The 24,645-nt window shown below is 46.3% G+C and overlaps 2 protein-coding genes across 7 annotated transcripts in view; one reads left to right on the top strand and one right to left on the bottom strand.

The window, feature by feature from the left end:
- LOC121299786 (signal peptide, CUB and EGF-like domain-containing protein 3) overlaps positions 1-11,623 on the top strand; it is a 54,719-nt gene extending 43,096 nt beyond the window's left edge. For all 4 annotated transcript variants that reach the window (XM_041227850.1, XM_041227848.1, XM_041227847.1 and 1 more), the window contains 14 exons: positions 3,372-3,488; positions 4,860-4,982; positions 5,301-5,417; positions 6,227-6,316; positions 6,538-6,654; positions 6,872-7,033; positions 7,161-7,364; positions 7,818-7,979; positions 8,358-8,525; positions 8,817-8,978; positions 9,508-9,705; positions 9,868-10,020; positions 10,310-10,389; positions 10,604-11,623. In XM_041227850.1, the coding sequence (XP_041083784.1) occupies positions 3,372-3,488; positions 4,860-4,982; positions 5,301-5,417; positions 6,227-6,316; positions 6,538-6,654; positions 6,872-7,033; positions 7,161-7,364; positions 7,818-7,979; positions 8,358-8,525; positions 8,817-8,978; positions 9,508-9,705; positions 9,868-10,020; positions 10,310-10,389; positions 10,604-10,756 (2,006 nt within the window). In that variant the 3' untranslated portion in view covers positions 10,757-11,623. The remainder of the gene's footprint in view (positions 1-3,371; positions 3,489-4,859; positions 4,983-5,300; positions 5,418-6,226; positions 6,317-6,537; positions 6,655-6,871; positions 7,034-7,160; positions 7,365-7,817; positions 7,980-8,357; positions 8,526-8,816; positions 8,979-9,507; positions 9,706-9,867; positions 10,021-10,309; positions 10,390-10,603) is intronic.
- Positions 11,624-15,765: 4,142 nt separating this feature from the next.
- LOC121299648 (zinc finger protein 76-like) lies at positions 15,766-24,635 on the bottom strand. Of its 3 annotated transcripts, none has more exons than XM_041227524.1 (14): positions 24,553-24,635; positions 21,899-21,987; positions 21,427-21,510; positions 21,032-21,109; positions 20,314-20,495; positions 19,964-20,053; positions 19,703-19,816; positions 18,998-19,199; positions 18,598-18,777; positions 18,112-18,330; positions 17,581-17,729; positions 17,038-17,199; positions 16,427-16,537; positions 15,766-16,031 (listed from the first exon to the last, which is right to left on the bottom strand). In XM_041227524.1, exons 2-14 carry the CDS (start codon positions 21,969-21,971, stop codon positions 15,927-15,929), a joined length of 1,749 nt encoding a protein of 582 aa, XP_041083458.1. In that variant the 5' UTR covers positions 21,972-21,987; positions 24,553-24,635; the 3' UTR covers positions 15,766-15,926. The 3 variants fall into 3 exon arrangements, with proteins under 3 accessions (XP_041083458.1, XP_041083457.1, XP_041083459.1); XM_041227523.1 differs by lacking the exon at positions 24,553-24,635 and adding an exon at positions 23,790-23,884; XM_041227525.1 differs by lacking the exon at positions 24,553-24,635 and adding an exon at positions 23,343-23,737.
- Positions 24,636-24,645: the final 10 nt, after the last annotated feature.

The following is a 24,645-nucleotide window of genomic DNA, read 5'->3' as shown; positions in this document are numbered from 1 at the left end:
GTTAAGTCAATGACATCATCAGCTTCAAGTGGCAGTGGTAGTGTTTCCAGAAACAGAAAGATGGGACCTGTTCAATTTGAAGACAAGCAGAACATTTTGCTTGCCCTTAAAGACTACACCAAATCTCGTTTAAAAAAAAAAAAAATTTAAGTCACGATAGTCTTGCATTTGCTACAAGAAGTCAAAAAAATCTAAATCAAGTTGAAATCAGTGAAGATTTGTTTGCTTTGAATAAGATCTGCTTTTAAACCCAAACCCCAGGGTGCCAGCAGGTCTTCGCCGAGCAATGGAGGATCTGGTTGCGGGCACTTTATCGCTGAGCCGAAATTCTCGAGTCCCTGGGCAGTCAGCGGTGGGTCACGTTGCAAGCCGTTTCCCAGGCTGGAATTCTGTGGAACTGTCTCGTATTCTGAAGCTGAGAATTCCAGCAGGAAGGCAGCCTGCCTGCACTTCCTGTAGCTCGGTATTCCGAGTCTGCTCTGCTGGTTGCCAGAGCTCAAAAGGGTTACACTAAACCATTGCCAAAAGAACACGGTTATCTTTCTCGCGTGTTGAGATTAGAGGTGGGGGAAGAGTAGTTTTTCCTTTATCAATACCCCAAAAAAATACATGAAACTTCTGTTGTTGTTGAAAATGGCTGAGATGTAAACTAAACTCTGGGGTTATCTCAATTTAAATAGTCACGGTGTTTCTTAGCTGTCATCGGCTTGTGTAATTAGTCATGATGGGACTTGCCTGCCCAGTCTGCAAGGCTGAAGGCATTCCTCCTTGATCTGAAAGCGTCCGACAGCCTCCCTCCCTCTCCGCCTCTCTCCACTCTCGAACTTCATGAGGGCCCAGTGGTACTGTGTTTATCTGATGCTGTGCCCATTCCAGGTTTAGAGTTTCGATTCTTTATTTGGTACATCTCTGATAAACTCCCCTTATCTCTCCAGCTTGCCGTAAACATCTGCCCTGTACAGCTTCCATTTAGTCTTTTTTTGCTGTTGTTTTTTAAAATTAGTGTGAAAAGCAAGAGCGACTGTGGGATTATAAAAGGGGGGGGGTCTCTCGTTAACTGTAAAGAGGACTGCGGTTTGCTCAAAATTGCACCCGCCCAATCGAGGGGACTCTTAAAAGGAGGTGTCCCGTGTACTAAAATTACGCCAACAAAAAAAAGGAGAGATGAACAGATGGAGCATCACAAAGACGCTATTGTGTTCATTCTTTTTTTTGGAACATTTCTTCATTCTCCATCCCTCGCTCTGTGGTGTTCTGCACGTATGCACCTCCCTCTCGCTGGAGTTGCATTCCTGCCCTCCGTAAACAACTCCAGGATCTAATTTGGGATCCTGTGATTAAGACAGATCTCGCGACTGATGCCCCTGTCAAACACAGACAAGAAGAGTACAGGCGCTATCCAAGAGTTTTCAATAAGGAGAGTGCAGATCTCGTGGACGGGGGCCGGGAATGGGAGGAGCCATTAGTAGAATGGTACCCCAGTGGAAACATGTGCATATTTTGACATTTTAAGCACATCACAATGGTTTGAACCATTACACAAAGCTGGTAATCCATTGCAGCACCACATAAAATGATCTATTGCATAGCTGTTGCTGGGAATGCCCTGCTCATGGTCCTGCTTGGGTTTCTTCAGGGTAATCTGCAGTTGGTAATGGTATCCCAGTGGTATTTCTTTAACTCTCCTGCAAGGGGCTGATCCATGACAAAGTTGAATCCCAGGTGAACACGAGCATGTAGACTGAGCTACTCTCCCCAGGGCAGGACGGCTGGTCCAGGTGCCTGTGCGATCCCTCCTCTGTGGACACTTTGCTCAAGCATTATTTAAAAAAACATCATCAAAAGCAAGCGGAAAGAGTAACGTGTTGCTGACATTTCTTCAGAAAGCTAGCTTTCCCAATGCTGGAACGCCATTGAGCTCACTAGCAGCAGAGTTCCAATGGGAGCATTGCCATGATCGCTTGTACAGTCCAGCCTCGTTTTACTTGGCATTTGAAACAAGCTGCTAATTAGATCTCCACGGGTTTAATGAAATGCCGCTCAGGTGAAGTCAGATGGCTTTATTGCTGCTGTCATGAGAGTGTCGGGACTGGGGAGGGAGGGAGGGGAGTCGCAAGCTTGTTTTAATCTTAATCCTCAAGGACAGCTTTGCATGGTGGGTGTTTGCCTGTGTGCAGAGCAGGAGACAGCATAGGGGGAGCAGGGTAGAGCACAGCGGGAGCAGGGTAGAGCACAGGGGAGGAGGGTGCACCACAGGGGAGCCTTGCATGGGTGTTTGCCTGTGTGCAAGACAAGGGGAGGAGGGTGCAACACAGGGGAGCAGGGTAGAGCACAGGGGAGCAGGGTGCAGCACAGGGGAGCAGGGTGCAGCACAGGGGAGCAGGGTAGAGCATAGGGGAGCAGGGTACTACTTTAACCAATAACAGATTTGTGCATTTTGTTTCATGAAGATAGTTATTCGCGCCCCTATGAAAAGCTGCAGGCCTCTATGAAAATGAGCCTGTCTTCTCAAAGGGCTGCCCTGTGTAAATAGCTTGACATCACAATAGCAGGGAGTTGTTTGCAAAGTCAATGTAGTTCAGTGAAAAAGGGATCCATGACATGATCTGATTTCACGTCAAGCAGTTTGAGACATTCCTAGATAAGCGAACTGTTTTCAATGCAAATACTTTCCATATGTACTGTAATGATAGACAGGTTAGGAAATCTAAAAAAAAGCAACCCCACAGCATTGTTGAGATGAGGAGGAAGGTTTCGCTGACTTGTGCAGCACCGGTGTAGAGGTCTTCTCAAGGCTGTGCTGTATGGATGGAGGATTTAGGAGCGTGAAATCCCACAGCTAGGAAAAAGCTCTTGTTATCTTAAGCTCAGTTGGACAGACATTTGGCATCAAGACAGGTTTTTTTTTTTTCAGCAGTAATTACAAGCTCTCATTCTGCTCGGAGCCTGCCTGTCACGATTTTCTCACAGAAGAAATGAACAATCTGTAGCAATCTGTATTCAACCTGGCTTCAAAATACAGTGCTGAGGAAGCCTTATCAGCTTGAGTGTCTGTTTTGACCTCCAAAACAAAAGCCCCATTGTGGGGGGGGGGTTGCAGCTTATATGCAAAAGCTGTGCCCTCTCTTGGCCTGTTCTCTCATATAGTGTGAAGCTGCGGGGTACAATGAGAGCGGGGTGCAATGAGAGCGGGGTACAATGAGAGCGGGGTGCAATGAGAGCGGGGTGCAATGAGAGCGTGGTGCAATGAGAGCAGGGTGCAATGAGAGCGGGGTACAATGAGAGCAGGGTGCAATGAGAGCGGGGTGCAATGAGAGCGGGGTGCAATGAGAGCGGGGTATAATCCATGGTGTGTTTTCTCCCCCCTGCAGATATCGACGAGTGCTCCTTCGACAGAGCCTGCGATCACTCCTGTGTGAATTCGGCTGGCAGCTTTGAGTGCCTCTGCCACAAGGGCTATATGCTGTACGGACTGGCTCACTGCGGAGGTGGGCAAAACCCTTCTTACATTTCAAACTCTTCTGATAATAACATAATTCATAATCCGCAGTGTTCATATTTCAGTCTTTGGTTCTGTCTAATGTAATGATATTATACATGTGCGATTTTAAAGTCATTTAAAAGCACAGTCATGTGCAGTAGGATACTGGTCAGCATTGTACAGCACTGAGAAGTGTTGCAATCTACTTCAAATGCAAGCTGTAAGCATAAAATAGCACAGTGGCTTGTATGTGAGGATACATAATAAATCTTAGTTATTTTAAAGTACAGTAATTAGCAACCCATCATATTTGTTTTGTATTTCCAAGTCTTGTGTTGTGGCCCCAGATCACATGACTGGCAGCAGACAGGTCACCTGATTATCTTGCTCCTGTCAGAGGTCAGGGGGGTCAAAGTGACAATTTTTCACCGAATAAAGTTTAAAAGAAAACAAACTCCACTTCTTTTTGGGTGTGTGTCGGACGAGGAGAGCCTCATAAATCGTGGCAGTTATCGATAGTTCTGACACCTCAAACAATCCTGCGAGGGGGCTATCCATCATGAAGGCTTTGAACAATGAGATCCACACATCCTTCCTGCCCCCTCCGCACAGCACAAACGGGTCAAAACAACATAGACAGGCAGGCAGGGCATGGATATATATATATTATTAAAAAGCAAATACAATCCAGATTTCTAGCAAGCAGTTCTTCAGTGCTCTACAGTGTGCATACAGTATTATTGCACAAGATCTTGAATTAGCCAGACAATTCCGGCCCTCTCTCTAACGAAACCTTTGCCAAGGCGCGATGCTTTCATCTTTTCGTTCTTGGTTCAAAGTGGCTTGAGTTTTGGGGTTTGATGGGCAAAAGTGGAAATTCCAAAGCTTTTTATTGCAAAGTCTCACCTGAAACAAACTGGGGAACTTATCCAAGCTTCTAGTTTTGTCTCTTTTCAGAATAAAATTGAGCCAATGTCTTTGTGTTGCCTTGAACAGATCTTTAGCAGTGCTGTGCCCAATCTTTGTTTTTCTTTCACCGAACCTTTGAAAAAAAATTCAAGAAATTAGTTTTTTCTGTTTTGTGAGAGATTACCTCTTAAATGAACACATAATCTTAAATGATTTCATAATCTTTTTGCTCAGCTTCCCAACATTTTCCCAATACTTTTCTCAAGGGAGCACGGGTACTCTAGTAACACACTCTGTATGTTGCAGGTTAGTTTATTTTTTGTCCAAGCCCTGAATTTCACTCTTCTTTACCGTGCTTACCTAGGCGATCCCATCATTTGATTGTGCTTCGCTACACTTTGGGATAGTACAGTAAACTCATTCATAAAGGCTTTCTGTAACCATCTCTCTGGCTCATGTGTCCCCGCAGATATCAATGAGTGCAGCATTAACAAAGGGGGCTGTAAGTTCAGCTGCCTGAACACTCTGGGGAGCTACGAGTGTACCTGCCCTCCCGGACACAAGCTGCACTGGAACAAGAAGGACTGCATTGGTAAGTAGGTAACACTGGCACCTAGTGGCCAGAGACTGGAAGCACAGCCTGCCAGTCCAGGGTGAAACCTCCATTAACTGGTCAATTACCTCTTTTTGTCTGGGGCTTGAAAATCTGCTGCCTTTTGCATAACAAGCCTTAAGTTGAATGTCGGCTTTTTTTTTTTTTTTTTTTTTTAACCCTGGAGGCTACATCTATCTTTGTCACGGTTTGTCCGATTTTAATGAAGCTATTAATTTTGTTGTGAGATGTTATTCTGCTGCAAGTAAGCAATGTAATTTGGGGTGGGGATGCGTTAACAGTTTGTGTGTGTTTCAGAGCTGGTGAAATGCCTGCCAAGCTGGGTGTCTCCGCGGGCCACCCTCACCTGCAGCAAAGCGGGCAAGAAGGAGAGCTGCTCCCTGACCTGTGCCTCCAAGGCCCACTACCTGGCAGGTAAGCGACAGCAGTGCAGCTCCGCTCAACAGCAGCTCTGTGTGATTTTCTTGTACTGTGTGTTTGCTTGCACTGTGTGATTTGCTTGCACTGTATGATTTGCTTGGACTGTGTTATCTGCTTGCACTGTGTGATTTGCTTGCACTGTGTTATCTGCTTGCACTGTGTGATTTGCTTGTACTGTGTTATCTGCTTGCACTGTATGATTTGCTTGTACTGTGTTATCTGCTTGCACTGTGTGATTTGCTTGTACTGTGTTATCTGCTTGCACTGTATGATTTGCTTGTACTGTGTGATTTGCTTGCACTGTGTGATTTGCTTGTACTGTGTTATCTGCTTGCACTGTGTGATTTGCTTGTACTGTGTGATTTGCTTGCACTGTGTGATTTGCTTGTACTGTGTTATCTGCTTGCACTGTATGATTTGCTTGTACTGTGTGATTTGCTTGTACTGTGTTATCTGCTTGCACTGTATGATTTGCTTGTACTGTGTGATTTGCTTGCACTGTGTGATTTGCTTGCACTGTGTTATCTGCTTGCACTGTGTGATTTGCTTGTACTGTGTTATCTGCTTGCACTGTATGATTTGCTTGTACTGTGATTTGCTTGCACTGTGTGATTTGCTTGTACTGTGTTATCTGCTTGCACTGTGTGATTTGCTTGTACTGTGTTATCTGCTTGCACTGTGTGATTTGCTTGTACTGTGTTATCTGCTTGCACTGTATGATTTGCTTGTACTGTGTTATCTGCTTGCACTGTGTGATTTGCTTGTACTGTGTTTTCATCTGTTCTGTGTGTGTTTTCTTGCAGAATCTGACAGCAGCTACACAGTGAGCTGCGGCATCCCCATCCTGAACAGCAAAGCATCGCAGAAACAAAACAACACACAGAGCTGTATAGGTAAGCAGCCCCCAGCGTGCGTACAGATCACAGGAGCAGCAGTGTTAACAACCTGCTCTGGAAACTGCTGTAGAGGACAAGCTTGCGAAGCAAATGCATGAAACAAGTTGTTGGTATCTTTGTGCAGTTTGTCTGATTTTGTCTGAAGTTTGTAAAAACAATCCGTCCTCCTTCCCTCCGCGGTGCAAGTTTAACCCCGCGCCCCACTCTCTTGTTTTTAGAGACTCTGGCCCCACCAGTCAAACAGAAAGCCTCGTTCAAGATCAAAGATGCAAAGTGTCACCTGCACCACAAACTGAAGGGCAGACAGGAAGACGGGGGCAGGCAACTGGGGGCAGGTAAGCCAACGCTCACCGAAACGCGCAAAGCTAAAGCAGAGAGCCTTTGGTTTTCAGTGTTTCCACAGTAATATTGCAGTACTCTATTCTTTACTGTGCTTTCAGTATTTGTTTTCTGCAGCAGTGTGTGTGTGTGTGTGTGTGTGTGTGTGTGTGTGTGCTCTACGCCGGCTCTCTGGCACCCCCTGCTGACTAACCCTGGTGTGTGTTTCCCCAGGCGGTGCCCTGCCCTGTAATGACTGCCACGTGACCTTCGTGAACCTGAAATGCGACTCGTCTAAAAAGGTAAAGGGCCGGCGCGCCCGCAACCCCCCGAACAAGGAGGTGACCCGCATCACGCTGGAGCTGGAGGCAGAAGTGAAACCAGAGGAGATTACAGGTGAGTGAAACCAGGGGGGGGATTTTTACCTGCAACCTCCAAGGGCTCAGGCTGCGATTTGGGTTGAGGGGCTGCAGACCCTGAGGACTGTGCACCACATGACGCTACTCCCCGTGTTCCTCCACAGCGAGCTGTAACCTCAACTGCCTGCGGCAGCGCATGGAGAAGCAGGTGAAGTCATCCATCAAGGCCCTGAAGAAGTCCATCAACCAGGAGCGCTTCCTGATCCGCGTGGCGGGGCTGGAGTACGAGGTGGCACAGAAACTGGCACGGGCCCCCGAGAGGCAGGAGAACTGCGGCCCCGGGAAAGAGAGGGACAATGGCCGCTGTGGTAAGGAAGAGAGACCGGGGGAGGGGGGGGGGGCCAGATATTGAGGACAAGTTTGGTTTCTTCGTCCTCGAAATTGCAAATGCATGGAGTGGTAATCAAGTATCCTTGACATTTAATATTAACCCAATTACTGCAGCTGAAGCATTGCATGGCTGGGTTCCACCTGTACGGTATTGCCAGAGCTGTGCTGTTCTGAACCCCAGAGCACTGCGTTGTTTCAAAGACTGCCCTACTCCCTCTGCCTCACTTAGTTCAGCAATCTCAGTGCACGCTGAAAGAGGTTTGAAAATAGCGCTCAATGAGAAAACACAGCAGCGCTCAATGAGGACAGGTCACAGCACTGCAACACAGTAATCAGGGCAGACACAACCTCTCTGAGCCCTCTTCTCCAACCTTATCCTGCTCATGTTTCTCTTCCGCTCCCTCTCACGCATGTCTCTGCTACTCTCTCAGTTAGATGCTTGCCAGGATCTTATTACCACGGAGAACAGGAAAAGTGCATCTCCTGCCCGCCTGGCACCTTCCAGGAAAGGGAAGGCCAGCTTGCCTGCGACCTTTGCCCCGGAAGTGATGGGCACGGCCCTGCTGGCGCCCGTAATATCACATCCTGCACAGGTATGTGGGGTGACCGGGACAAAAAACACACCGAGCCCAGGAAGCCAAAGCATGACTGACAGCGGAAATAAGCCTTTGTCTGGAAGCTAATTATGATGGGGTGCTGTTCTTTTGGTTTGCTTATTCATTGTGGTATGGTCCTAATTCTACTTGTATTTACAGAGTATTTGAATTTTAGAGGAATGTCTCAAGCCAATACTATTTTCGTACTATGGATACCAAGAGTGTGCTGTAGACACGTACTCACACACGGTGTATATAATATACACTAGCATGTTAATGTCATTCATGTGCAAGTGTACTAGCCCCCGGACTGAACGGACACCCACGTGGCTGTTGTTTTTGCTGTGCTCAGTGCCCCCTTCCTCTGATTTGCAGGGCAGTGCCCGTCGGGGTACCACTCTCACGATGGGTTCAAGCCGTGCCAGGCCTGCCCCCGGGGGACTTACCAGCCCGACCCGGGCCGCACCCTCTGCTTTCCCTGCGGAGGGGGGCTGAGCACCAAGAATGAGGCAGCCAGCTCCTTCCACGACTGCGAGACCAAGGGTGAGCAGCGAGTAACACGACCCCGCTCCTGGAGAACAGACACTGCTGCGGGGAAGGGAACTCCAGCTGCAGAGCAGTTTCACCCATTCCAGGTCTTATTACGAGCTTGATTAGGTATTGTATCTGGTGCGTCTTATTAAACTCGCAGTAAAACCAGGAATGGATCAAGCTGCTACGCAGTGGGTGTCTTATTGTCATCCCCGCTGCTGCCTGCCAGCTTGCACTGCCTCGTCATGTACGGACCGTCTGGTCTGATGGTTAATCAAAGTGTTTGTCCTTGTCCGCCTGCAGTGCAGTGCTCCCCGGGTCATTACTACAACACCACGGTCCACCGCTGCATCCGCTGTCCGCTAAGCACCTACCAGCCCGACTTCCGGCAGAACTACTGCATCTCCTGCCCGGGCAACACCACCACCGACTTTGACGGGGCCACCACTGTGTCCCAGTGCAAGAGTGAGAACGTTTCTTAAACCCAGTGGCTTACCTTTAACTAGCGTTAGCAACACAGAGCTAGATCAAAGGCAAAACACCCCCACCACAACGTTAACAAATCAGCCGTTATAAGCTGTTTTTTTTATTTGTTTGATCAGTAATTGACTGTAGAATAAATGTGCTAATGACAATTTGGAGCAGGTAGAATCGAGCTCATAATTGCCGCCCCATGATAATAATACAACGCTACGCTGCAACACAATAGAGGCATATCCTGAAGCAATAAAAAAAAAGGATCTAGTGGAAGACAAGGATTTAAAATGTAAAGCCTTGACTATGCCTCCTCTGATCTTGAGTTGGCACTGTGAGTTTTATCTTACACAGAAACTGTTGCGTGATGTATGTATTGTGTTTGATGGTGTGTGGGCGATCGCAAGACTGAACCGTAAATGATAAAAGGCTTGAAGTTCTCATATGTTGATTGGAGAGGAGTGTCTGATGCTGAGTATGTGTGTGACTGCATGCCCCTCCCTCACCCTTCTCTCTGCAGACCAGCGGTGTGGGGGGGAGCTGGGGGAGTACACAGGCTACATCGAGTCGCCCAACTACCCCGGGAACTACCCTGCCAACGTGGAGTGCACCTGGAACATCAACCCCCCGCCCAAGCGCAAGATCCTCATCGTGGTGCCCGAGATCTTCCTGCCATCTGAGGATGAGTGTGGAGATGTGCTGGTCATGAGGAAGAACTGTGAGTCCCAGCCAGGGTCCGGGGTCTTTCAGCATTGCTTGAAATGAGTCGGTTGGTCATGGACTCAACGTGGGCTTGGGCGCTCTCCACGGCAAGCCAGGTCCACTCGTGATGGTTTCTAGTTTCTGCTCCGTTGGTAATCTCCGTCTCCTTGGTCCGCAGCGTCTCCAAGCTCCATCACCACCTATGAGACCTGCCAGACCTACGAGCGGCCCATCGCCTTCACCGCCCGCTCCCGCAAGCTCTGGATCAACTTCAAATCCAACGAGGCCAACAGCGCCCGCGGCTTCCAGATCCCATACGTCACCTACGACGGTAAGCACAGCCTGGCATCCGAAACCAGGCTCCAACCCAGCCCTTGAGAGGTGAAAGGTCTGCCCATTGGCCCGCTGCAGAATATTGGCTTTGACGTTATGTTAACAACGTGCCGCAGACTTTCTAAATCGAAAATAATTTTTAAATAGTACGTCAAGACATAGGGTTCTGTTTCCCGACTACCTTCACGTAGATGTGCGTGTCAGATGGAGTGCCTGACCGATACTTTCCTGACAGCTCACAGATCAGTTTTCTAGATGCGTGCTCATCAGTTTATTTGTATTTTCAGAGGATTATGAGCAGCTGGTGGAAGACATAGTTCGAGACGGCAGGCTCTATGCCTCTGAAAACCACCAAGAAATCCTAAAGGTGAGCTCGACTGCACCACCTTGTGTACTGTGGTGTGAACAGCACCTCTCTACTACAATATATCCCAGGTGCACACACAGAATACTGACTGGCAGACAAATTAATTAACAGTTCTCCTGTGTATTAATGTGTGCTAAGAGTAGATCTTCAACCTCAAATGGCTTTCATTTTTATAGATGGTTTACAAAAAAATGTTTTATATTTGTTTCGAAAGGATAAGAAGCTGATCAAAACCCTGTTCGACGTGCTGGCTCACCCACAGAACTACTTCAAGTACACGACCCGCGAGTCCAACGAGATGCTGCCGCGTTCCTTCATCAAGCTGCTGAGCTCCAAAGTGTCCAGCTTTCTGAGGCCATACAAGTAGCCACAGGGGGCGGAGAGCGAGCCAGCCAGCCACCAACTACAACAACGACAACAAAAACTTTTTTATGGCTTTTAAAACATACTTCACTATGCAGACTTTTTTTGGCTTCTGTTTTTTTCCCTCGCCGTCACAACGGATTAGTTAGCCGAGACTCCGCTGAAGGCTCCAGGTGATTGAGGCTCATTGACTTGTTCCAGCTCCTTCAGCATTGATTATTATCGTTTCTTCTGTTTGTTTTATTCCCTGGGACTCCTCGCATTCTCCCGCTGCTCTGTAGTATCGGTTCTGTAAATGTGTTCTATGCATGTGAGTTACCCAACCATGTAGCTGTTTTGTTTTCCATAAAATCAGGGCGCAAGCCTCGCCACAGTTGCTTGGGCAGCTGAGCCATTCCTCCTGTTGCAGGGCTAATCAAGTCAAAGCACCGCAAGCCAAAAAAAGGTTATTTTTCAGTTCGAGCAAACAAAATAAGAGACTGTGTTTGTTTTGCATGAGAAAACGCAACTAACTCATTGGGGACTTCCCAATTCAGACCATGCATCGTATCACTTCTACCAATTCCCTTACCTTTGGAGTTTTAAAAAACATGTTTACAGAGTTTTATAAGCCCCCACCAAAAGAAAAAGAGCAAAACACATAAGCAAAATCTGTTTTCGTTTAACATTTAAATATAAAAGCTGGTGCTGTGAGCGTGGGAAGTGAAAGCGTTGCGGAATGACAAAAAGTAAACACATTTTTCTAGTGCAAAGCCTCGGAACAGTAAGTGCACCTCCAGCAGCTTCAGTTGTTTCTTCTTGGTTTTTATGCAGTTTGTTTTCACCTTTGCATTTGCTTCATGTCCCTATAAAAGTAGTGGAAGTCAGCAGCCAGCCCATTTCTCATAGCCCCCCCTCCTGAAACAGTGCCCCCTCTAGTTCAGTCCCAGCCCATGCAGCTCCTCCAAAGAGTATCACAATGACAAAACCAATGACCTTTTCACTGGTGTACTGGAACTCTCAGCCTGCCTGTGTGTGAGTGCAGCGATCCTAATCTCCTGTGTTTTTACAGAAAAGCCAGAACGATATTTATACCTGCCAAAAACTCTTCAATAGAACGTCCTTTTTTTCTATTGCTTGGGTAAACCACGAAACATAGCCATCAGCTTCTGGGTTGACTGTAGTGCAATTCCAGTATATTCTAGATTTGTGCACCAGCACTAAAAGGATCCCAGTGAGATCTTGTAATATGAATTCAGACGCACATTTTCTTGTGCTGCCATTATGAAAATCTCCAATTTGAACAGTTTTCTCCGTCTCTCATTCCTTACCTTCGCTTTGTGGAGTAGGACAGGGATTCTCTCCTCTGCTGCAAACAGCTGCACGTTTTTCATTGTGATGTCACACTGAAGATCTGTTCTGTAAAGCGAACGCTGCAGCACCTGCAGTTTCCCAGTGTGGCGTTTAAGGGACAAGCACAGTCTTATTTCAATCCATGCTCCTCTCATAGACCCTAAACCAGGGGGATGGCACCTCCACTCCTGGTCTTTGTTCCAACCCTGTTCGAAATTGGTTAACTGAGCCAATTAAAAAGAGCCTGAAATAGTTAATGATATCATTTTACCTGCTGGACACCCCTACCCTAAACCGATAAAGACTCTGGACATGGTAACCTAAAGCCTGCTTGCTGTAGTGTGCAGACGCGCGGTGTGTCTGGAGAGAGGTCGAGCTGTACTGAGAGTTCAAATGTGTTTCACCTTCTATTTATACCTGCTTTTTGTTTCCTGGGCTTTACAATGAAACATGCGCCTCTATGCCTCCGGCCCCCAGCCACTCCCCAACAAAACAAGAGGATGATCGAAATGTTATGTTGTGTTATTATTATTATTATTATTATTAATAAGAGTTTGTTATGATGTATCATAGAGTTCATAACGGTATTTGCACTTGAAAATTGTAATTGCTCATGTTTAAAAAAAAAAAAAAAAAAAAAAAAAGTCTGGATTTTGCCTCGTCTTTTTTAACAAATGGAATCGGTGTTCTTACACTTTTTTTCAAATGCTTGTCGTTTCTTTTGTTTTGAAGCTTTTGTCACCGTAAGGACACTGGCAACCCAACGTATGTGGTTCTTCCAATAGCCAACACCCAGATCAGCACTAATCTTGAACCACTTTACTTAAAGCAACATAAGGCAGTCCTTCAGAATCTGTGAAAGCATCCATTAGTTTTAAGCGGGGTGTTAATTTCTGTTTTTAGTGGCGACAGCATGACGTTATTCAGACATGAGATCAGGCTAATGGATATTAATAATATAACAGTATTCAAGAGGTCAAAATAACTGTTTTTAATCACATTGAAACGTGGCTAGCAGTAATAAATCAGTTAACCTAAAAAGTGCCATTCTATCACTTTCAAAAGCACCAGAAAGTGAAAGCTTACACTGCTGAAGCAGCCTAGTCTTGAAGTACGACTCGAGCCAAACTCGGCAGAGGCTGCAGTGACACGTTACACCTGCTGTGGATATTCAATCTCTCTCCAGACGGTAAAGACAGAACATGCTGTAGTAATACCGGGTTCAAGAACAGAGGAATCAAACAAAATAAAACCGACCAACACTGGCAGAACAGTGGAGACTAAAACAGATTTCGTGTTCACGTACCCCAAATGTTCACGGCACAGTTTACCGTACGTTGTTGCAACAGAAGGAGGTACAGCGGACTGCGATTTCCATCTGTGCTTTTATGTTAATCTGATCTCACGCTGCTAAACTGCAGAGAAGTACTTTCGGGCGTTACCAGAAAAGAAAGTCAATTAACTTTTGCCTGGTGTAAAAAAATAAAAAGCACAGCAATCTGCAAAGAAAAACAGGACTGACTGCATGTCAATAAGTCAGAATTGAAAGTAATCTACTGTAGAATTTTATACTGGTGAAACTGCCACCTCTAGCTAATAATCAGTAACACCTTTATGTGCACAGAGTTGCATTATCCTTAAACTAAAATGGGAGTTATCTTTCTGTCAGGCTAAGGCAGGCGTACTGCAGCAATGTGCAAGCACTAACAAGTGAATTTCTCAAAAGGAACAGTGCCTTTTGCTGCATCATTACCTTGCATAAGCAAACACGAGGCTAAAACAACAAGGTATCAAACGCTATCATTTAATAAGACAGCTGTTTCAGCTTAGCTGTCATGTGTAAACTGAACAATAGCGCGAAATTAGAAGCAGCTGCCTTTGGCCTTGAAGAATTCCGACATTTTAACTTTTAAAAGTTAATTTGTATTCAACCACTAAGTCCTCTCTGACAGGCCTTTGTTCTCATTAGGACTGAAATCGTCCCAAGTAATTACAAGCGCATCGAGTAAACTGGCCCAATGCAGGCTTACACAATACCAAGCCAGCCTTTACCGCACCCTTCACAGAACTAAGAGCCGCAGCCTGCTTTGAACTCGTTACCAGAACTGTGTGTTCTGTTTAGCGCAGTCATTTCATCCAGAACTAGAGAAACACTCACTAGCGATACATTTACAAATACTAAAAAGAAAAATCAGTAACAGATTGAAATGAGTTTCGGTTCACAGACTAGAGAACATTCAAAAACAAAGAGCGTCTCATTTTTATTGATGTACATACAGCCTTACTGCCGGATGCTATACCATTTCAACAAGAGAATAAAAGGTTTTAAAAGAAAGTAACCGAGTAAAGCTGAAGCACCGATCACAGGGTCTGCTGCGTGTTTCACAGCCGGTCTCTGATCAGGTCTTCAGGATATTCTGTATGAACCTGGCAGAGGTCCCATTAAACCGACTGGAGTAATTGCTCAGACACTAAGCAGACGCCAATACGCTGGCTTTACCCTTCGCTGTTGGGTTTGTCAATCCTGTTCACACTGAATTTAACCATAAAAGTAACCATATCCTTCTGCTACAAACTCACAAACCGGTTCTCAGGACAAGCAAGCCCCTTAAAACATCTAATACTTTTTTCCCCCCTGATTTCCTACTTGATGTTTTGAATACTGGACTATTTTACAGTGATGTCTGACCAAACACAGATGATTTATATATATATATATATATATATATATATATATATATATATATATATATATATATATTATTTTTTTTTAATCAAGGAGTTTATTATAAGAGAGACACACAATGTCCTGTAATGAAATAAGCAAGCTTAAGGGTTTTAACCACATTTTTATTTAAAGTCCATTCACACACATCAGCCCAAACACCTTTTTAAAGCAGAAAAAGTTTCATTAACCAAAAAAAAGCAATTCCTATCATCTGAGACAAACAGTACACCGCCTGTCACGAAGCTCTGGGAAAGGGGCCCGTGTGGAAACGCAAACTCAAAACAGCGCGGCTTCTCTAGCAAAACTAGTCCTATTTTTGGTTTTAACCAGTAATTTTTATGACTTGTACAAAACAATTACAACCAAGCGATCGGGTGTGTGGAGCTGGCTTTTATGTGCAATGGAAAACAATGCAAAGATATATTTATTGCTGGTTTAAACAAAACCTTTGGTACAGTTGAAAAAGATACGGGCGCCGTCTTTCTCTGGACTCGGAGATCAGGAAAGCAGAGTGCTCCAGCTGTTAAAATCACACGCATCTAATACTGTTAGGAGGGGAGTACCTTGCTGCGCTTCAAGTCTAGGGAGATTGCACGGACCATCTGATCACATCAGCCTCCCCCAGCGTGAGAGGGCGCTAGTCTTAGTACATATAAGTCCTTGCTGGCAGTCATTCCAGAAATCCAAAGGAAAGAGAGCAAAGGAAAAAAAAAAATATGAAACAACACAGCAAGAAAAGCCTGCATTATCCTGGTGGCTCTTCTACATCCGGAAGCTCCTTCATTTCCCATTGATTTCAGTGCGAGAGAAGCCGAGCTGTCAAACCTTTCTGCCAGGAAAGGTCCTGGGATTTGTGGGGGTGGGGGCAAGTTGCGTTCCCCTTCACGAACAAGGCTGGGAAACAGCCAGCGGTGTTTGTTTTTTTTTTTTTTTTTTTTTTTTTTTTTAAGAAAAAAATTAAAAGCAATACCTTTTGGACTCAAACAAGCGCCATGAAGAAGAAGAAATGTTTTTAAAAGCTGGCAGCGCACCCTCTGACTGCGCCTCTGGTTCCAGTTTCTTCATGCCCGTCTGGTTTTCGTTTCCTCCCAGCCTGCGAGAGAAAGAGAGCTCCTCAGCAGCCTCGCTCAGCCACCACCTCGTCCTGAGACATGCTGCCCTGCTGAATGGCTGCTGTGGCCATGCTGATGGCTTCCTCCAGGGTCTGCTGCTCCTCCAGCTGTTTAAAAGGGAAGAGCATTTACACACCTGCTTAGAAATGACTGCCTAAAAGATAAAGGTGGTCTTGATATACCTGGGGGGCTTACAGCAAGCATGTTGTGTATCCTGCAGACCGAGGTGCTTATAGAATGCATTTAGTGTTGTACTGCTGCATGAGGATGTACACAGAAATCTATCACAGTGGGCTTTATTTCAGGTTTGACAGTGCAATAAAAACAGCATATAACCACAGCAATTGGTGCATAATAAAACTGGATCTAAAATTAAGATACATTTACATTGGGAAATGTTACAAAATGTCGTCGTACTCTTTTTAATGTTAAGGGAATTGGAAATTCGAGTTTTGGTCCTTACAGAAGAAGATGCAGCAATGAAACAGAAATCCACACTGACCTGTACCGCTATCTGGGTTCCGTTTGCTGTGGCCAACAGCGCCACCTGTTGGTAATGCTGAGCTGTTCCATGTGAATCTCCAACCATCATCCCATCTGTTACAATGGCCACCTGGTAGGGATGAGGGCAAGATTATAATTAGGGCCTTGCCAAGTACTATTCAAACCTCTCACTCACTAAATAATGGTTGGTTTTATTACAAGAAATTCACAATTGCACGCATGCTGTGACCTGGTTAAGCATATATTTTGCAAACAACCCCAGGATATTATATTATATTAGAAGTGATGTGCAGGGTATTAAACATTCAAACACAGTAAGTGTCTAGGATAACACTAACATGGAAAAACTGACACCTGGCGGCCAAACTTCGACACTGCAGCTAACATTGACATGGCCCAGTCTAGCCAGACCCCAGTTTCTTTGAGAGATGCAACAATATTTGATTTCTCTACTTAATCCAAAAATAAATAATAATTAAACCAGACATATGTGTAAGTGTAACACTGTAAGTGTGAAGTGGTATGATAATCTTCATATTCCCCCAGATTCTGACACTTCAATAACTTAGTAAAGAACGTCTCTAGCATGTAAACAAGGGCAGTGCATACCGACTGTGCCTCCGTTCCATCAGCCGTCACCACGGTAACTGTGTGGGTGCCAGACCCAGCGATGTCACCCTGGTTGGCAGGGACTGCAATTGTTCTGCCGTCCTGTGTTACCATGGTGATGGCTGAACCCAGCGCTTGCAGGTCCTCATGGGATAGGCTCACCTAGGTGGGAAGACAGGTTACAGTTCATCTCTTGGTTATTAATAGGAAGAGCAAGAAACATGCTTCAGTTTTACGAAGGCATCTGATATGTATACACACTGAACAAAAAAGGTGAATTTAGTTTTTGTCAGATTTATGACACCGTAGTGTTTCATGTTGTAGATAATGTTTCCATTAAGTGTTGTGTCTCAGCCCGTCCTGGTTGAGCTAAAACGAACGAGATTCAGTATTGAAATCGGTTTGATTTCCTTCTGCTGGGGCAAGAAAGGTTTGGGACTGAATTCAGAATCAGTCCGGGAGGCAGCTGGAAAAATCCTCATTTTCTATACTCTGCAATATGAGCGGCAGACTGTTACCAAGCCCTTTCCGCCACCCCTCTACCTGCTGTGTCCCGTCTTGAGTCATCAGCGCGACCTGTGACTCCATGACGTCCTGTGCTACCATTGCAACGTGTGGGGCCGCGCCCCCATCCTCCTCAGTCAGGAAGGCGATGCGCTGCCGTTTCAGATCGGGCTCCTGATCCCCTCCGTCTGTCCCGGCGCACAAAAGGAAAACAGAACGTCTTTTAGAACGAGATCATTCAGACTCCTGGTGTGCATTGTGGGCCAGGATAAATGGGATGGAATCCGAGATTTGAATCACATTGTATTAAGCTCATGGTTTATCAGGAGTTTCCACTGTATAAGCCCCAAGCACGTGCGAGACAATCAAACATAACCCGAGGCAAACCTTTCAAAGCAGTCAGATGAGAAGAGATATTTGAGACAGATTAAAAGCAAAATCGCCTTATTACTATTATCAAAAGCTGGAACAAGAAAGACAGGGCAGTGCAACCCAGCCCGTAAACAGGCAGCATCTCCAGCATTGGCAAGCTACCCTGGGCTCTCTTGCGCAGCAGCGTGCTTCGCTCACCGTCGGAGTGGTGCTGCTCTGCCTCCTCTGTGGCCTCGAAGTCCCCGTGCGCGGTGCGCTTGTGCATGGCGAGGGTGGAGGTCTGCCGGTACGTCTTCCCGCAGTGGTTGCAGGTGTAGGGTTTGCAGTGCGTGTGCACCACGTGGTGTTTGTATAGACTGGAGTACTCCGTGAAGCGCTTTCCACAGCCTGGCACAGTGCACACATACGGTTTTTCACCTGCACAAACACAGAGGCATTTGTCACTGTTGCACGCACACACACAGCATGCTCACGAGGGCGGACATTCATAATGGCCTCAGATACAATTAATCCAAAGGTAATGGCCTTCTTTTTTTTTTTAACATTATCGAGTGTTGAATTGTTCATTGTTAAGTTATGTTTAAAGTGTGTTGGTATTAAGATCGGATTTCAATGTTAAGCTCAGTTTTCAGATTCTCTCACTCTTTCTACACTATGCAGTAAGTCAGCAGGCTGGCGCAGTACCTGTGTGTATCCTCATGTGGTTCTTGAAGTTGGTGGCGCTGGCGAAGCCCCGCCCGCAGCCCTGCTCCTCGCACATGTAGGGCCGCTCCCCGGTGTGGGTGCGGATGTGGACTTTGCGGATATTGGAGGTGGTGAAGGAGCGGCCACAGCCCTCGAACGGGCACTGGAACGGCCGCTCGCCTGGGACACCAAACAAAGAAACAACAACAACAGCTTCCATCAGTCCTACTGATGTCCAACGAGCATCCAACACTCTAGAGGTCTGTTTCAGACTCGTCGAGTGCAAGAGGTCTGTTTCAGATTCGTCGAGTGCATGTGTAGAGGTCTGTTTCAGACTCATCGAGTGCGTGTCTAGAGGTCTGTCTCGTTGCCTGTGCTCTGGACTGTGCTGAAAGCGTACCTGTGTGTATGCGTACGTGTTTCTGCAGGTCTCCTGATGTCTTGAAGGCCTTGGTGCACATGTCTTCAGGACACTTGTACGGTTTCTCTCCAGTGTGTGTGCGGATGTGGCTCTTCAAGCCGTACCCCGTAGCGAAGGCCTTCCCGCAGCTCGGCACATCACACCTGTACGGCCGGTCGCCTGTGTGAGCTCTTTCATGAACCTGAGGACACAGCACACCTGGCTCAATTACAATTACAAAGACAGCAGAACTGTGCACTGGAAATGCAAATGCAACACCGTTCTGTACAACTATGCTACAGTAATTACAATCATAATTACACTAAAAAAGAAACAAACTACACATCAACATGTTAATGTCAATGGTGGCATATGCAGTAATACAAAAAGAAATGACCAAGCTATAACCACAGGTACAAACACAGAGACATGCCACATAACATTTCAATCAAACAGGGTCACTAAAAGAGGTTGAAAATACAAGAATATTCATTGCATGACTAATAAATGCGCAACTGAACTGTAATTGATCAATTATATAGTAGAATTACAATTATAATTACACAGTACACATTGTAACTGACCCCCAGGTCTGGGACACACACACAATGCATGAAATCACAGCAGGCAGCACGCGCCTATTTAAAGAGAACAGGCAGCTTTCCCAGAAGAAAGTGAGGCTCTTGGTCAAGAGGTGTGCATTACCTTTAAATGGTGAGCTGTGGTGTAGAGCCGGCCGCAGCCCTCGTACTGACAGCGATGCGACTTCTCCCCGCTCTGCTGAGACTTCCCTGAGCTGCGCGACTCCTGGAACAGCACCTGCAACGAACAGGCGGAGCAGGAGTAAAGGACTCCCGCCAAGCAATCCAATATAGAACAGGGACGTCCTCCCCCCCAAAAAAAAACCTAATCCGGTCAGGCGTGCATTGAAGGGGCGAGGGAGTCTCCGATCATCTCCACACCCACCTCGATAGCGCCGGGATCCTCTGCAGAGTCGCTCTGCTGAAGCCCGGTGCTGCTGGGCCCATTGTCCTCCACCACATCCGACTCGGACATCTGAGAAAAACATTACGGATTTCAGATCGATTTTCAGTGTGATCCTAAACCAGCTCATGCAGGTCTAATTGAGCAGCTGCCTGCTTTAGGACCTGGACGGAATTGGTTCGGTTAAGAACATGGTTAGAACAAGGAGCTGGGCCTGTCCTGCTATCCACGGGGGCTCCAAGAATATCTTACAGGGTGTAGCTTAAAACTCCAGCCCCCTCCAACCCCTGCTGTGATTGCGTTCCCCTGGCGGCGCCCCCAGCCTGCCTGACCTTGCTGGCGAACTGCTCCAGGGTGGTGATGGTCTCTGGGTCGACGGTGCCCTCCTCCAGCCCGCCATCAGTGTGCACGGTCAGGATGGTGTTGCTGGCCTGCATGCCGGAGGGGTGGTGGATGTACGCAGTGCTGCCATCTTCCAGCTGGACTGCCTCCACCGTGCTGGGGTCATAGCCCTCTGGGGACAGCAGCAGGGAGAGGAGGACTGTCAGCATGGCGGGCTTTAAGCAAAGACCCCCACATTGGGTACAGCTTTCTTTGGGGTACTTGCTTGTGGAGATCCCTCTCAGTACTCAGTCTGGGATGGACTGACAGTTAGTATCACAGCGGAACATAGTGAGCTGGGTCAGCTGAAACAGTTTAAACATACAGCATGCTTCACTTTCTTTGCAACGTGGATCAATTGGCAAATAACTTCTCATTAAAACAAAAATGAAGCAATTGAAAGAACACAAGCGCAGTTCAAACCATTCAGGTGTTCCTAAATAAGTATAAATAGCAAAGCCAGGAATGGTTTAATATGACAGATTAAATGCAGAATTGCATGTTATGATGTTTCTACAACTGCTTTGGTATGACTGCACTGCGCTTATTGTTTTAAAAAGACAGGCATTGCTGCACTGTTTCAGCAAGCCTGCACGCCGCCGGGAGACACGTGCTTGTTCCCAACACATTACCGCAGTCCGAAAACAAATCCACCAAGGAAAGGAATACCTTTGAGCATGTGGTGAATGTAGGCAGTGCTGCCATCTTCCAGCTGTACTGCCTGGCCATCCTCGAACGGGGTATAGTCTGAAAAACAAAACAACAGATTCAAACACTCAAATCACTAATTCAAAGGTAAACTAAAGGCTTGCTTTGTCCAACCTACACCCTGTGGGGATAAGCCCCAGCTGGATTAGATTAGAGCATGTCACACACACTGTGGGGAAGCACCCCTGGACAGCAGAAACCGGGTACCTGGACTTATCCCTGTGATTTATTCGTTTCTTTACTGGTCTGGAACCCCTAAAAAAAGCCTTGTCTTTTGTTAATTCAAATGTGGAATTGTTTGGTTCCGGAAGATTTTGGACATTCTGCGACCCTGTTCTAATGCCAGTCTCTTGTACCTTTCTGCTGCACGGTGACCTGCTGGATGTACGCGGTGGTACCGTCCTCCAACTGGATGGTGTCTCCTTCAATCAGCTTCCCATCTGTAAAAAAAAACAAAACAGGGAGTCTTTCCCTGCTCCGGGACATTCTAACAGTATAGATTTGTGTAACTGCATCATAAAAAGGGGGCAGGAAAATGCAATTTTAATGCATTCTGAATCTCCACCAAACTTATTTACCAATTATCCTGTTGAGATTGGCAACCGTTTCTGCTCCTGTTCATATATTTTCTTCTGTTCTTATCAAGACCCAACTTGACAAGTGTTCTGAGATCAATCAGCTACCTGGAATCGGACTAGCTTAGACTGGGCCAGTGGCCCCTTCTCATGTGTAAATCAGTTTAAAAGGAATACATACTTTAAAACGCAAAAAAAAAATACATTAAAACATAAAACAACTGTGCCCTGCAAGTGCATGCTTCTCGTTTACCTTTGATAGCTTGCTGGATGAATGAGCTAGAGCCGTCACTGAGTGTCACTGCTTGAAGTCCCAGACTGTCCATGGTTTATAAAGTACACCTGCTCCCAAGAAAACATCAATCAACAACAGCTAAAGGATCCAACCCCCACCCCTCACTCCAAACTGTGTGTGATTGGCTCAGAGACAGGCTGGTCTGTCCTATTCAGCAAAGAGGGCTTCAGCACATTGCAAGGGCTGTCACCATCAAAAAGCATTGAAACTTCAGATTGCATTTTCTCAAAATTCTTGCAATTTGGCCCATTGAACCACTTAATGTTTTTTTTGGTTTTTTTGCATAATCGATTACGAGGGGGGGGGGGTTGGGGGGGTGACCCCCCACTCTATTGAGAGTCTGCACACATTTGAAGCAATTCTGTTTATTTCACGGATACATTTTAAAAATGTGTTTTTAGACTAGATCACTTAGAGGGCATCTCCCATAATAATGACCGCTCTAACAGAAACCAGAGAGGGAGAAAAACGGCAACTTTCAGCCAATCTGAGTGCAGGATTTCTCTCCACTGTGACTGAACTAGGAACAGAAAAATAATTGGGTGAGAAAAACGGAAATGTTCTCCTTTCAGCCAATCTGACGGCAGGATTTTCTCTCCACTGTGGCCTGCCTGAATGGAAACAACGGGTGAGTGAAAACCAACTACAAAAACAGTGGCAATACAGTACAGCATTGTGTGATTGTCAGGTGGTGATTGTATTGTTACTTCATATTGGGCTTTATCGGTTGGTTTCACAGAACCAGAAATTGACTTTTGGTACCTCAGGTAACATTAGGTAGTCCACGATTAGAGCGAATTCCTCTCTGTGAAACCACCTGGAAGTGATTTTTAATTTATTTCATTATTTGTTTACATTAAATGTGATATTGGAACCTCAGTTTGCAAAGTGTCTACACTTGAATGAATATTTGTGCTTAAACTTGCTTTCTTGTTTCTCTGCTCAGCATCGGGCTGACAGACGACACATCATTATATTTCATCGGTTATGCTGCTGGGGCAGCAGCGCCAGGTGCAGTAATCCTTACCCATGGTCTGCTGGCACGATACTGTGCTTCACATTGTTTGTACCCACAGTGCTAGAAATTCCGGCTCAGCCCATCTGATATGATAAATTCCATATATACTAAGAACGCCTCAACTCAGTATCCCTCCCTTCATTACAATCTGACATCTTACCCGTATCTAAAACTGACAAATACATACTTATCATTGTGAACCTGAACTGAAGAAAGAACGCTACAGTCCCTGCAAGTGTGCGACCACACTAATAAAAGCTCTTTACTGTGAATTGCAACCCATCGCTGTATCAGCACCGCGGACACACGTATTAACAAACCGACTTCCCCTACAATTATTATAATTTGGCAACACGAATTACAAATTAGTGCCCACACACACACCATATTCCTCCCATGTAGGTACCAAAGGCGTTGATGACGTTGTACAACAATTGCGGGCGCGTCAGAATTTATTTATTTGTTGTTGTTGTTGTCGTCGTGAAACAATAGGATTTGTTCCAAAATGCTAATGCACGATTATCCCTGTTTGTAAAAGTTTCTTGCTGTTGTTGTTGTGCTGCTAATCTACGATGCCGGTACACAGGCCCGGGCCGCCTGCTGCTGCAGATCAAGCGCTTCACCGCTCCGGTCTGCGCCCCCCGGCTCCCTCCGCTCTCTCCCACCGTGTACCCCTCAAACCCCGTGTACCCCCCTGCTCCCCGACTCCTTCTATCGGCTGCAAACCACCAGCCACCCGCCTGCCGCCTCCACCCTGCCATTTCACCCCCATTTTCCTATCCCAGCTCTCCCTCGGCTTGGAGAAGCTGCGGCGCAAACTGGGATACTCACCTCCAGCAGCCCGCCATGCACCAGGAGCGGGGGGGCCCCGGGAACCTGCATAAGGAATATCCCCTGCCGCTGCAAACAAGGCGCGCGTATGAGCCTGTGCACATTCCCGGGCTCCGCTTTGCCGTAGTTGAACGCACAGAGAGCGTTCAACCCGGGAACGTGAACACGCATAATCTGCTCCGCTCAATCCCGCACTTCATTCTGTAATATTCATGCTCTGGGGCCGGGGAGGAGAAAGCGCGATTTGGCCCGAAACGCTGTATAATGTAAACACTGTGCTGTAGTCCTGAAGCGACACGGTATGTTATACATGTTTAGTGGCTGCTGTACACAGTTCAAGTTGTACACTTTTAGGGTTTAAGAACCATTGCATACCCGTCAAGGGCCCGGGACACTTGACCAGGAGGTGTTTGTAAGGGATAGTGTTATTTAAGCGAGCAAAGCGGCACGGGCTGTGTGTGTGTGTTTTCTAATATAGATGCTCAGAAACTAAACTAGAAATACAGCATAAGAGCCCTTTAGCGTAGCAGTGAGGCTGAATCGTGGTTGTGTTTCTGTGGTGCGTGTTGTTATGTGCCCAAGTGACAGACTTGCAATCTCTCAAGATTGCATTGGGATCATAACAGCAGCTGCCACTCTCTCGCTAGTCAAGCAAGTAGGGACGGGGAATAGACCGGCCACCAGATGGCATGTGAGGGAACCGATCTAAAAGGTAGGACAAATAAATAGAGAGGAGGGTTCCTAGATTAAACGGGTTTCTTACCGGTAGATTTCTCTTGAAAACGGTAGTCCTGACAGGTATGCCATTGCTGTTGCCTGAAGACGGTACTGTGTTACCCATTCGCAGTACAGTGGG

The sequence above is a fragment of the Polyodon spathula genome, chromosome 25, assembly GCF_017654505.1.
Source record: "Polyodon spathula isolate WHYD16114869_AA chromosome 25, ASM1765450v1, whole genome shotgun sequence".
Lineage (NCBI taxonomy): Eukaryota > Metazoa > Chordata > Actinopteri > Acipenseriformes > Polyodontidae > Polyodon > Polyodon spathula.
The sequence above is the reverse complement of the archived record's forward strand: the minus strand, read 5'-3'. Positions and strand labels throughout refer to the sequence as shown.

Excerpts from the sequence above, each read along its gene's own strand:
- LOC121299648 (XM_041227524.1), bottom strand. The coding sequence starts at position 21,971 with ATGGACAGTCTGGGACTTCAAGCAGTGACACTCAGTGACGGCTCTAGC. Across the intron at positions 21,110-21,426 it reads GGTCACCGTGCAGCAGAAAG|ACTATACCCCGTTCGAGGAT; the intron begins GTACAAGAGACT and ends TTTGTTTTTCAG. Across the intron at positions 18,331-18,597 it reads CCACATGAGGATACACACAG|GTGAAAAACCGTATGTGTGC; the intron begins GTACTGCGCCAG and ends GTGTTTGTGCAG.